The 12,493-nt window shown below is 36.7% G+C and overlaps 1 protein-coding gene across 1 annotated transcript in view; it reads left to right on the top strand.

Annotated features, from left to right (window-relative positions):
• Positions 1-3,620: 3,620 nt before the first annotated feature.
• The window catches only part of RPGRIP1L (RPGRIP1 like), a gene marked incomplete at both ends in the record, with an annotated part of 53,122 nt that continues 44,249 nt past the window's right edge, over positions 3,621-12,493 (top strand). Inside the window, 5 exons of the mRNA XM_079541316.1 lie at positions 3,621-3,702; positions 4,477-4,615; positions 8,035-8,333; positions 9,776-9,875; positions 10,611-10,754. Coding sequence (XP_079397442.1) covers positions 3,621-3,702; positions 4,477-4,615; positions 8,035-8,333; positions 9,776-9,875; positions 10,611-10,754 — 764 coding nt within the window. The remainder of the gene's footprint in view (positions 3,703-4,476; positions 4,616-8,034; positions 8,334-9,775; positions 9,876-10,610; positions 10,755-12,493) is intronic.

The raw sequence follows: 12,493 nt of genomic DNA, 5'->3' as shown, positions 1-12,493 counted from the left end.
CAGGCAGCGCGCTGCCGCGCTCTCCGGAACTGGAAAAGAGCGGTTAGGAACCGCCGTTGTTGCTAACGGAGCGCTAGGACGCGGCGCGGTCTAGCGGGAGCTGTGAGTACGGAGCAGGCGTCTCCCGCGCGAGAACAACGGCGCTGAGGAGACGCCGTGCCACCTGCCGCCTGCGCAGAAAACTGAGGAGCAGGGCTGCGCCCGCCACCCCTAAGCAGATGCTGACATCGAGCTGTGCTGTGCTGTTGAAGTAGCCCTGAGGCCCTTCTCAGCTATGGTGCCTGGCACACGTGTAACTAGTAAAGCCAACACTGTAGGACTCGAGGAGGGGTATATTTCTGCGCCTAACGGTAAAAATAAGTCCAGAGCGTTCTGTGCCTTCGTGAGGAAATAAGACCGCGTCCCTCCGCCCCTCGGGATGCATCGGAGGCAGGGCTGAAAAACCCGAGGAGCGACTGTATGGTGAGAGGCGGGCTTTGGTGTTGGTGTTTCTGTAGGGCTGGCAGGGCGGTGAGCTCCCTTCCCCTCAGCTGCAGCAGGGCGGGGCGTTCCGCCCCTTAGCAGCCATGGCAACCTTCTGTCCTCAGAGCAGCCCACTGTAAGGATGCCCAGAAGCTGAAAGCGTGTGCTCTGAACAAGCAGAAAGTGCGGCTGTTATAGTTGAGAAGGCTAATAAAGTGCAGTCATTTGTCTTTTAGGAGTGTGCTGAGGAGGCAGGCAGGCTGGGAGCACACTGTGATAGGCTGGGCTGCTTTTTTTTTCCTTTTAGCAGAGGCACAGTGGTGGTTTTGTGAGGAAAGCATCATCCCAACTGTGGCCAAGGCATGCAAAAGTCTAAATTTGTTGAAAGAATTAAGTTTATGTCTTAAAGATATCGCTTGAAAGTGCCCCTTATTGCACCCCTAGCTGAGAGCTTCTGGAAGTTTCCACATTCCCGCCTTCACTCTTGCCCCATTGGAACATAGTAGAGGAACAGTGTGCTTTGTGGGTTGTGTGAGAACGTGGGCCTATAGCATGAGCTTCACTACTTCAAGCACTCATGCTTAATGCTATCTGCTCTTCCACACCACTGTAAATTTGCTTGTGTTGTTTTGCAGCAATTTGTCAGATAGTAGTGGCTTGTAGCTGCTGTAGTGTGTAATTTGGTGTTTCTGTAACTTTAATCCCTTTTTTATTCTCGCTTGTGCCCTTTAACCTCTTTACTTTAGATTCTCATAGTTTAATTCCAGACACATGGAGCAAATTCCTTTCTTTATGTGTGAAGTTAATTTCATGTGGTTTTTTGGGGGGGGGAACAAGAGGACTGAATAGGACTCAATAAGTCTCTTGGAAGTAAGTAATGTTAACAGATTGTGTTAATATTAACAAAGTAACTGTAGGGCAGATTTGCTGTTCAATGTGATCCCCAAGGAAGAAAATAAACGTAAAGACACCAGTTATTTTATGTTAGTAACAGAATGAATTTTAATGTCAGATGCTATGTCTGTAGTTCTATTTTGCCTAAAAGCAGGTTACAAGTTTAAACTATGTGTATCTAAAATATACTTTTATTAAAAAGGGTGAAATTTTTCACTTGCCTTTGGACACAGGAGAAAGCTGAATGTTTTGTTTCTGTCTCTTCATTATGAAACAACTAACTTTTCATGAGAATATCGAGAATATTACCTGAGTTTACTGGAATTTAGATTTATAACAGCTCTATTTTGCCATTTGTTTGCTAGTCACGTTGTCTTGCTAATAAAACTGGCTTTCATGCACAGCCCTGCTATCTTTGTTTACAATTTGACTATTTCTGTGTTTTTGTTGCATCTGGTAATGGATTGCTGCTGACACAGTTTTGTCTACTTATGCAACGAACAAATGTGTGTTTGATTGTTGGTTAGTTGTTGCTATTGTTTGCTCATTTGGTTTCTTTGTTGTCAGTGAGTGGATTTCTTTCATACTGAAAATAGCAGGTAGATACCTGTAGTATTACTGTAGCAAAGTTGGGTGTTTTTTGTTTGGTTGTTTTTTTTTTTTGCAGGAGACAAATAGTGCAAAATCAGCATTTTCCCCCTTGGCTGTTACTGTGCTGAAGTTTTTGAAGCTTGATTTAATAGACCACAAACATTGTGGAGTGGTGGTTGTAAAGTGTTTGAGTTCTTGACCTCCGTGAAACCAGAAAAAATGAAAAAAATAAAACCAGTTACTGTGACCAAGGCAATCACATCGTGGAGAGAGGTGTGAGGACTGCATCCTCTCCTTGGTGCCATCATGAGGCAAATTTGGACTGATCATCTGGCGTCGAAGGTTTCTGTAATAATGTTGGCAGTGACACCTAATAATGTCCTCAGTAGGAAAGCTAGATTGAGAAAAGTCGATGACTGCATATAGCACTGAGTTGACACATAACAAAGAAGTTTGGTGGTAGCTAAGATTATTTTGGAGCTACTTGACAGTTCATGTCATTAGAATTGTTCTGTTGGTTAAAATGTCAGCATGATGTGGGCCTCAGTATCATGAAGCGTTATTTCTGTGCCCAGCAGCAATGAAACTGCAAATAAAATTTGGCTCATTTGCAATCACAAATCACTTTGGGCTTTTATACCACTATGAGAAGGGAACATTTGTTCCAAACATAAGAAAAATGTGATCAGTATGTTGTAAGTAGTGAAAGCTGGAAATAATCCTTTGTTGAAAATTTTAACAAAATAATCAGAAGATTGGAAGCAGAGTTGAGTTAAAAAACTTACTGTGGTGTAAGGAGTTGAATTTTTGTGAGGAACAGGACAGTATGGCTTCTTGTCAGGCTGAAATAACGTAGGAGTTTATCAGGAATGCTTACGTGATATTAGATAATGTTATTTATTTGCACTGGTAGTATTTGAAGTCTTTAATTACTTTGGTCAATGTAACTTGTGCTTTATAGTTTTGTTGGAAACTGCATTAAGGTTAATCCTTTTTTTTTTTTCCTTCTGGACAAGTCACGAAGAGAGTTGTTTGTGATAGAAGACTTTACTGGCTGAAGAGAAGTGTATCTCTAGCATCAGTTTTGGTTAGCAGACACTCCCTGGAATGTCTGTGGATTGTACTGTGTCACTTAGGTCTTCTGATGCTGATCTTTCCTAGCATCACTGTTAGTTTCCCAGTGCTTTTTAAATTTAATATGGATTTATATTGGCTGCTTATATTGGTGTGTAACAGCAGGGGGGGAGGGGAGGGAAGATTGTACAAAGAGCAGTGTATTTTTTTTCTTCCTTTTTAATGCAGTTTCTGCCTGAATTGACTTTATGGCCATCATCTAGTTGCATGTACTGGAAAAGAAGAAGCAGTAGTTGTTAACGTCTATCTTCATACATTACTCTGAAACTAATGTAGTGCTTTCTCACATTAATACTTCCCTAATTTCACTTTGTCGTGTAGCTAAGTTTTCTGTTGCCTGGAGAAAGAAATGTGTTCAGATTTATGAGAATTGTTCATAGGAGAATCTCTGTCTTAGAAAGTAATTTCTACGATGACAATGATTGAAAGAAGACTAAGAGAACATTGTCATTACTTTTAGATAAAGTAATTGTAGTCTCACAGCTTAAGTTACGGATGGAAAAGAGTTTTATTTGAATTTTGTTGTTCACAGATAAGGCATGTCTGCTGTAGCTGGAACCAGGGGAGACTTGCCTGTGAGAGACGTGGGTTCAGCTCCATCTAGAATTGGAGGATTAGTAGGTTTGTACCAGCTGCTATGTATTACTGTTACAGACTTTGATCCGTGGCTTCTTTAGGTTCTTTCTGAAAATGTTTCTGACATTCACGCTCAGAAAATTGAGTTCAAATAACATTGCAAATCTGGATTAAATTCTGAAAGGTAAAAGATACAATGACCCATTCTTTGTTCATGTTACTTGTTATAAGAGAGGCACTGCTGCAAGATGTTACAAACTGCATATTCTTCATCCTTCCTGGAAAAAAAGAAGGCTTTTTTGCTGAATTGAGAACAAGGCCAGACCCATTAAACAAAATGGGAACCAAAAGTAGGAAGTAATTCTGACATGCTACTAGGTTGCTATTAGAATGGAATTACTGGATTCAGTCTTTTGTCTGAGTGAATTTGCAGAATTATGAGTTAATCTTTTCAAGTTTTGAAACAATATGTTTACTTTAAAACATATTAGAAAGGGCTGGACAGGGTCATCTTACATTTTACTGTCTTTGACAGTATCATGTTATTTGCTAGACAATTTCCTTTTTGTTGTTCAATAGATAACTGGTTTGCTATATCGTTTTAATTACTTTTTTAATCTGTCAGAGGTGAGAAAAAAGTAATTAATATACAAATAAATGTGAAGAAAAAAAAACCTCATACAAATGCAAAAAATGGAATTACTCAGGAACTTCAAAACTTCAATATTTCAAAGTGAGAGACTGGATTATGTGTTGTTGAAGTACATTACAGGTATTGAAAGTAATCTTAATTTATGTTGGTTTGGGTTGAATTTTCAGCACCTGCACGCAATGTTAGAGCTCGGCGAGCTGTGACACAATACAGTCAGAAGGAGCTGGAAGATAAATATCTTTGTTTACGTGATGAAAACATCTTGCTTAAGCAGCATGCAAATAAGCAAGAGGAAACAATTAAAAGGTATGAGCTTTTTTTTTTTTTTTTTAGTTTTGGTTTTATTTCGGTTCAGAGTAACTGTTTTGCTACTTCAGGTATTAACTGTCAACAAACTTACAATTGTGCTGATTTTTCTCAGAACGCTCTTTAAAGTGATCTCTGAAAGCTTGATATTCCCTTCTGCCCAATGGAATCTTCATGTGGTGCATTCTGCAGTCCTTGCTCTGTGAACCTATTTTCTCCTAATTAATGGAAATTGTACTGGTTCAAATGAAACATCTGGAAATAATGTTATTGTGCCAACCTATCAGGTCTTATAGACATGCTTGAGGATTGAAGAGGGTTTAGTCAAAAGAAGAGTTCACCTTTAACATTGTCAACAGATACTGAAGAAAGACAGGGTGGACATGAATGATGGTAAAGATCAATCAGAATTTAGGAGGATATGAGATTTCTATTAGAAGAAGAAAATAGAAGTAGGTCTCTTGTTTCAAAAGCAGACATGAACTTGCAAAAAAAAAAAAGCAGATGTTCTTGTGTATTGTTTGTATTGCTTCAGTGTTGTTAATTTGTGTTATGACAATTAAAGAAATTAACGTAGGTGTAAAGTTTGGATTGTTTTGATGATGTACTTTTCAATTAAAGAAATCCGGAAATCAGTTTCACTGCTTCCTTATTATAGTTAGCTGTGGTTAGTATAGTTAGCTGATATCTCAGTAATGTTTTTGTCGTTACAACCGTAAAGGGTTTTTCTATACATCTCCAACAGATACTTTGAACAAGTGATATGGAAGCATCAACGTTTTCTCTCCATATACTTGTTTTCTTAGCAAAGTTGCTTAATCTAGTTCACAAGTGAGATGTTCATAGAGAAATCGGTATATGAATTACTACTATCTTGTCTTTATGGACTGAGAAGAAAATTCTGGCTGTTTTTTGGAGAGATGAGAATTGAGATGCATTCTGAAGCGAGGTCTATGTCATTCAGTTCTCAATGAAGAAATTATTGACTAGGATAATATGGAACAAAAGACTTCATTTTTAACTTCTTCTTAGCAGATGGAAACAAAGAGAGCTGTACACTATGATCAGTGAGCTATCCAGAAATCACAATTGGAGCCTCCAGTTATGCACCGATCATAGTGTAAAAAAATTTATACTGATTTGTAAGATCAGTACCTTTGCAAAAAAAAAAAAAAAAAAAAAAAAAAAAAAAAAAAATCACTTAGTGCACTTTTTTTTGTTTTAATCTCTGATTGTCTGTGTGTATATGGGATGCTTTCCTGGTTGGCAGTATTTATAGCTCCATCTAGGAAGTTGTAAAGTTGTGCCTCTATTTGCCAATTTGCAGCTGGTACTTTGAGTACATAGTGCTGTCTTTGTACATACGATGGATATTCTGAAGAAGAGGCTATGGAAGCCTAATTATTCATCAGCACTTTTACCTCAGAATCAAAATGATCCTTGCAGAAACATTCCACTCCTTGTTTTTTGTCCTTCTCTGTCTTCCTAGAAGCTGAGTAATATTTGACCTTTATCATTTTGCTAACCTCAAAGCTCCTTTACAAATATGGTTGGCAATCCTTTCTTCAGGATAAGAGATACCTTTGCTGAAGCCCTGGGTAGCATCACGTGTGATACCATTGTACACAAACATAGACAAGCAACTTCTAGGTGATTTGCTAAAATTTAATGCTGTACAAGCAATCTCAGTCTATGTTCAGCAGAACTCTGTGGTGTTGTGCTGTGTTCATGCTGTGCTGTTATTGAGATAATTAACATTTACTAAATCTAAGATATCTTCTGGTCTGAAGTTAATGAATTCCTGAAGGAGCATCTGGAGGTACTGCCGCTTCCTTTATTTTATTATTTTAGACTATTTTATTATTTTGTACCTTTTTAATGTCTGAAAGGTTCTTTCCAATTGATTTCAGTAGTCTCTGAGTCAAGATCAAATAAACTAGCTTAACTTCCATCTTTTTCATCAGGCTACTATAAAATACAACATGGTGGAGCGACTGATTTGTTTGCTCATTCCAAACAGCATGTCCAGTGTTTTTGTTAAATGGTTTACCAACTGCACTCATCTGCATGGGTAAAATTAGACAGAATGTCCAGATTGGAATGTCTGAACTAATAATTTAAGGCACAGAGTCCAGAAATTCTCAATATTGTTTTTGTCTTGATCACCAGAGAGGAATCAGTTCCTTAAGCTGAATTTCTCTCCCAGCATCTCTCATGTATCTAGAAGCTTGGAATGAATTTGCAGTAGAGAGTAGAGTTGGGGGGAAAAAAAAAAAACCAAAAAAACAAACAAACAAAAAAACCAAACCAAAAAGCCTGTTTACAGGCAGGTAATGTTCTGTGACATCCTAAAGTTATTACAGGTTTTTTATGTTTCGCTTTTGTTCTTTTAAATAGAAGCTCCTGTCCACAAGTATACCAAAATAAAACAAGCCTCTTTAAATAAATGAAGTGTGTCCTTATTTTCAGTTTTCTTTCTGAGCCTGCAAAAATAAAATTCCCTGTAAACTAGAGACTGGTTGAAGATGTGTGACCAATTCTGTAAAGTCTTGAACTTGTCTTTCTCATCAAAGCCACCTTTTCTTTCTTTATATGCCAAGTTTTTTCCATTCACTGTTGGGTATGTTTTCTGTTCTTGTATAGTACATCACCTCCACGTGCCCTCTCTGCCTTTTGTTCTGGCTTACCAATGTTTGTCAAAACTAAAGGAAATCAAAGGTGCAACTCTTAAGATGCCAAAAGCAAAATTTGTATCCTTTTAAAGACAAATAAAAACCATGCCCTCTGTATCTACTTATATTCTTCAGCCAACTGTTCGTTCTCTGAAGCACACTGGTAATATTTACTGAATGTAAAATTGAGTATGGTAACATCAAATATTTAGTCTTTTTTCTGAGTACTTTCTTAAGTATTTCCACCTATGCATTTTAATAGTTTAAGAACTGAAGTGTGTATGTAAATCCTAAAATGCTATAAATGATCAATCTTTGGAATGTTGCATATTACTAGCATTCTTTCAATATTTGAATGTCTTGTGGAATTGCAGCTTTTATAGTTTGGCCCACCACATCCCAAATCTGTAACTTTACTTAACAGCATGCAGAGGTTCCTATATAAGGTCATGCGTTAAAAATTGCATTTAAGGAGCATATGGAGTAAATATGTGTCCTCCCTTTACTAACCTTAAATGATAAGCCTTAGGAAACTGTTATTTGTCAGTGCTATAAAGCAGATTGCTGCACAGTGGTTTCAATTATCTTCAAAGAGTTCTTCACAGGCAGTAATAGTTATATCAAAACCTGAAATTTATTATTCAGGTTCTATGCTGAAATCTTCACAGTGATTATGTTCTTTTCAACAGAATGCTTTTTATGCTGACTTTTTACATTCTTTTTCATCTTTTTTATTATTTTCCCCAGAATGGCCACCAGGTTAATACGGCTTGTTAAAGACAAAAAAAGGAGTGAGCAGATTGGTGGCAGCCCCAAGCGGCTGGGTCGTACTGAGGAGCTGGAAGGAACGATTGAGCAGTTGCAGGGGAGAGTTCGTGATCTGGAGAAACAAAATGAGATCCTCCGCAGCAAACTCATTTCAAACAAACAGCAGGTCCATATTCAAAGCCATAGGCCTGTTCAATACAAATGTGCTCAGTCTCTCCTTGACACTGGACTCAAAAAAGCAAGTGGTGCTGCTGGCACACTGGAACACACAAAGAAAGGTAAAATTCATGTATACTGAGCGTAGTATTTTATACACGTAACGCCAATTATTGCTTAGCTGAAGAAGAGTATGTCTTTTTCTGTATATCAGTGTACATTTGTATCTGCAGGCAGAAATATCACTGTTTTCCCCCTTTTCATATTTTTATAGCAATCATGATAACTTGTGTTTTAAGTCCTTATTTTGAGAATCCACAGTAGTAGGGGTGAAACAAAAGTACAGATTTGAAAATAAAGTAGTTATCAAACATGTTTCCTGATAGTTAAAATTGAGAGACTTTCCTATAATATCTCTAAATGTCTTATAAAAGTATTATATGAGAATGTTTAGCATTCTCATAACGAAGTTTTACGTCTGTAGTTTGTTTGCACATTATTTGCCTTTTAATTTCAATGTTTGTTCTCATCTCTATACATGTGTGCACAACTCTCTAGACTTTGGGGAAAAAAGATCTGTTACATGCATGGACTTCTGAAAGCAAATACCACAGTGCAGCCATCATTAATGATGCTTTTTACTTTCAAGACTTGCTATGGTAGCCTCGTTCTCAGTTATTTACTTCTGGTAACTATGGTTGGAAATTACACTTCACAACTTTTCTGTTTCTATAAGAATATTTGCAGGAGTTGTACTGAGAGCTATTTTTTTTTTTTAAATATTAATAAAAGGCAAATTTATTGGCCTGGATTTGGAACTTCCAAGTTAGCAGAATTGTCTCCTGAACTTCCCCAGACTATGAATTTGGCTGATGGCCACTTATGTTGTGCTTTTCTTGCCACTGGTCTTTATTTTGGTTATCTTAATTATTCAACAAGCCCAAACTGCAAACAATAATCATGTTTTTAGAAAGTTAATGAAAAGCAATGAGCTCTACCGCTCTGAATTTGTGTACATGGAATATACAATAATATAGTTGAAAATTTTTACGCTTAATATTCTTTTTTTTTTTTTTTTTTTCTTCTCTAAATAATGCAAAGATAGAGTTGAAACATGATAAATTTACTGAGGCCCAATGCTAGCAGGGAAAGATGGGTTACTTGCTTTGAGGATTGAAGAGCAAGTGTTGATTGGTTATGTTGTGAGGATTTCTCTTGGCGTAAGAACAGATCCAACTCAAGTGATTACAAGTCCATTTTCAATTGTTCTTTAAAAATACCATCTCAGTTCTGTCTTTCAAATTAAACTTCCAAAGAAAAATATTTCAAGACCTATTTTAACATCTCTCTTTACCAGTGTATACTGTGTTGCCTGTAGTTCAGATTTTTTAATAGCTACGATTGCAGGTACTCTAATTATCTCTCTATGTGAATTTCACAAGAAAATGCTTTTAATGGCATCTATAGAGATGTTTTAAGTGTTCCTACTGTAGGCATTATATTTATCTGCAAAATGCTTTTTCATGTGACATCACAAAAATTTCTTTCTTTTCTTTCTTATTAGGAATGGGAGTGCAGTATTTAGAAGTGAGACCACCCCAAACTGTTCCCCGACGTTGTGGCCAGAGTCTGCTTGAGGATACAAGAGCTAAAATAAGAGATTTGTATGTTATTCATATTGTTTCATTTCTGTCATTGTAACTCTTAGAAATTATGGTTTTCTTGAAGAAAAAATTACTCTTTTCCAAAGCTAAAAGAAAATGAAATTGTTTAACTTCAGTGCTAACAAAAATTGTTTTTATCACCTTGACGTTCTTATCTCTAAAACCCAAGGAGCTACATGCCATTGATAGAATGGAATTTACTGATGTTTGAGTTGCACTGATGTTAGCATAGTCTCTGTGGTTTAGCCCTATTTGAGCAGATAGATTTTATTTTAAAGGTATTTTTATATATACTAGTATGCTGTATGAAAAAATCTTTAGTAGCTTTATAGAAGGGCCTAGAAGCGACTCCTTATCCTATATTAATCACTTTGAGTACTAGGAAAACAAGAGCTGTTTAAGACTGCCAGGAATCTAGGTGTTCACAGCAGTTTTTCTCTTATTGTGGAAACTCTAATGGGGAAAAAAAAAGTGTTAAAATGTCAAAAACATTCAGGTAGCATTTCTTTCAGATATTTCAATTCACACAGTTGGGAAAAAAAACCCATAGTTGCTCTAACTTTAGGGTGGAGCAGCCAAGTGCAAGAGTGTGACCAGAAAACTATATGATACTTTTTATGTCTACAGTTGGCATATGAGGTAAAGAAGAACTGTAGCTTTAGAGTACAGAGAAATATGTATTTATTTTATTAAATGCTTACCTGATTTTGGAACGCAGTATACTTGTTCTGGCAGGGAAACTGTGATCAATTCCCAAAGGGAGCGCATTGAGGAACTGGAGCATCTTAGAGAGCTACTTGAGAGTCAGCTGAGAAAGAAAGAAAAAGAAATCGAAGAATCTGCCCTACATGTGAAAGAGCAAGAGGCAGCAAAACAAAGGTACTGTGAAAAATGAAAGTCTCCATGATCTGAACGTTAGAGTATGTGTTCTATTCATTTCTTTTTTCTTTGATGAAACTAAGTTATATCATATTGTACCAAACGACTGTGGATAGTTCTAAGCTAGGAGAAAGTTATGATAATGCTTTGTGATGATTGTTTTTTGTTTGATTTTTCTTTTAAGCAAACAAATAACATTTTGGAGAATTGATTTCCATCTGAGTCAGATTCCACTGAAGTTGAGATCATTAAACTTCGTTCATCTGTCAGTTCTTCAATACAAATTCAGATAAACATTCTTGTGAAATGTCTCACAGTAAAGTGTTTGTGAATTTGATCTCTTCTCTCACTCTTTCTTCTTCCAGTTTTACAACAACTTGTGCAGAATTGTGTAACTTTAGATATATTTGCCTACTGTTTCAAATTCAACCTGGTACTTTTGTGTTAAGGATCAAATAGGGTCCTGTTCTGTTCCTTCCTCATGAGATGTCAATGAAAGTTTTACTTGGATGTGAGGGAGACATATGGTTACTTTTGCCTTCCTAGGGGATCACATTATGATATGTGTGCATTCTTTTGTGCTTCAGTAATGTCACCTAAACCAAACTTGATAACAGATATGTTAAGTTCTTAAGAGTTACTTTGTCTGGCTGAAGACACTAAGAAAGCTGAAAAATGTGTATCAGTAACCAGAAGGGTGTGTCCCCCATAATTTCACTGCTAGAATAGTTAATGGAAAGCTATTAATTCCCATGTTTTTCAAGTCTTATTGTTTGCACTGAGTGAATCATAGCTACTGTTCTCAGCAGGTTTACGTGTAATTGTAGGTACCTGTAGAAATAATCTTTAGGTTTTCATTAGCTTTCATTCTTGAAAATCCCGTGTTACTAAGAACAGGCTGCATTAATGGTTTGACTCAAATAAACACAAGAATGACAAAAAACGTCTAATCTTCTTTGCATCAACACAAGTTTTTGAATAGTGCTATGAGGAAAAACTGGAAATTCGGGTAACTGGTAAGGTCCTCTTATTTTGCTTTTATAGCATATGTCTTTCAGTTTTTCTACAGTTGGCAACTTTTCCTTGTATCTTCTTAGAATACACTTGGCTGTCATCTAATTAACTCCTCAGACACAGGGGAGTTAATTTGTTATAATTGTTTAGAAACTGTGAGATGCTAAAAGAAAGATGCTTTCTCCAGTTTTCCTGTATGTAACTTCCAAACTTTAGGAAAGCATTCTTTATTCTGCTAGCTGATTATGAAATTATTGTGATTTGAATAACTGAAGGATTTTTTTAATGTAGTAAAGCAGCTACAGTTGATACACATGGATTTATCAGCAATAAGGGAGAAAGATGCTTGTTATTCTGAGTCCTGTAAGTGAAGGAAGCCCATTAATATTTTAAAGCTATCTTTGCTCACCCAGCTTTCTTGACTACAATTTCTATATAACAACACAAGAATGACATAACAATACACTGCAATATATACTGTAGGGAACCTGCTTTAGTAAGGGCATTGGTCTTAATGATTCCCAGAGGTCTCTTCCAATCCCTAAAATTCTGTATGATTGTGTGAATTTAGCTGTTACACAGCATCCACCTTGGTTGATCATTGTAGCGCATCTGCAGCCAGTGTTTATTTCAGTATTTCATTAGTGACTGTTTGGGGGTTGTTTCAGAAAAATGAATTCTGGCTTAATTCTTACTCAAGGAACTTGAATTAGAACACTAACTCT

This window comes from Tetrao urogallus, assembly GCF_951394365.1.
Source record: "Tetrao urogallus genome assembly, chromosome: 12".
Taxonomy (NCBI): domain Eukaryota; kingdom Metazoa; phylum Chordata; class Aves; order Galliformes; family Phasianidae; genus Tetrao; species Tetrao urogallus.
The sequence above is the reverse complement of the archived record's forward strand: the minus strand, read 5'-3'. Positions and strand labels throughout refer to the sequence as shown.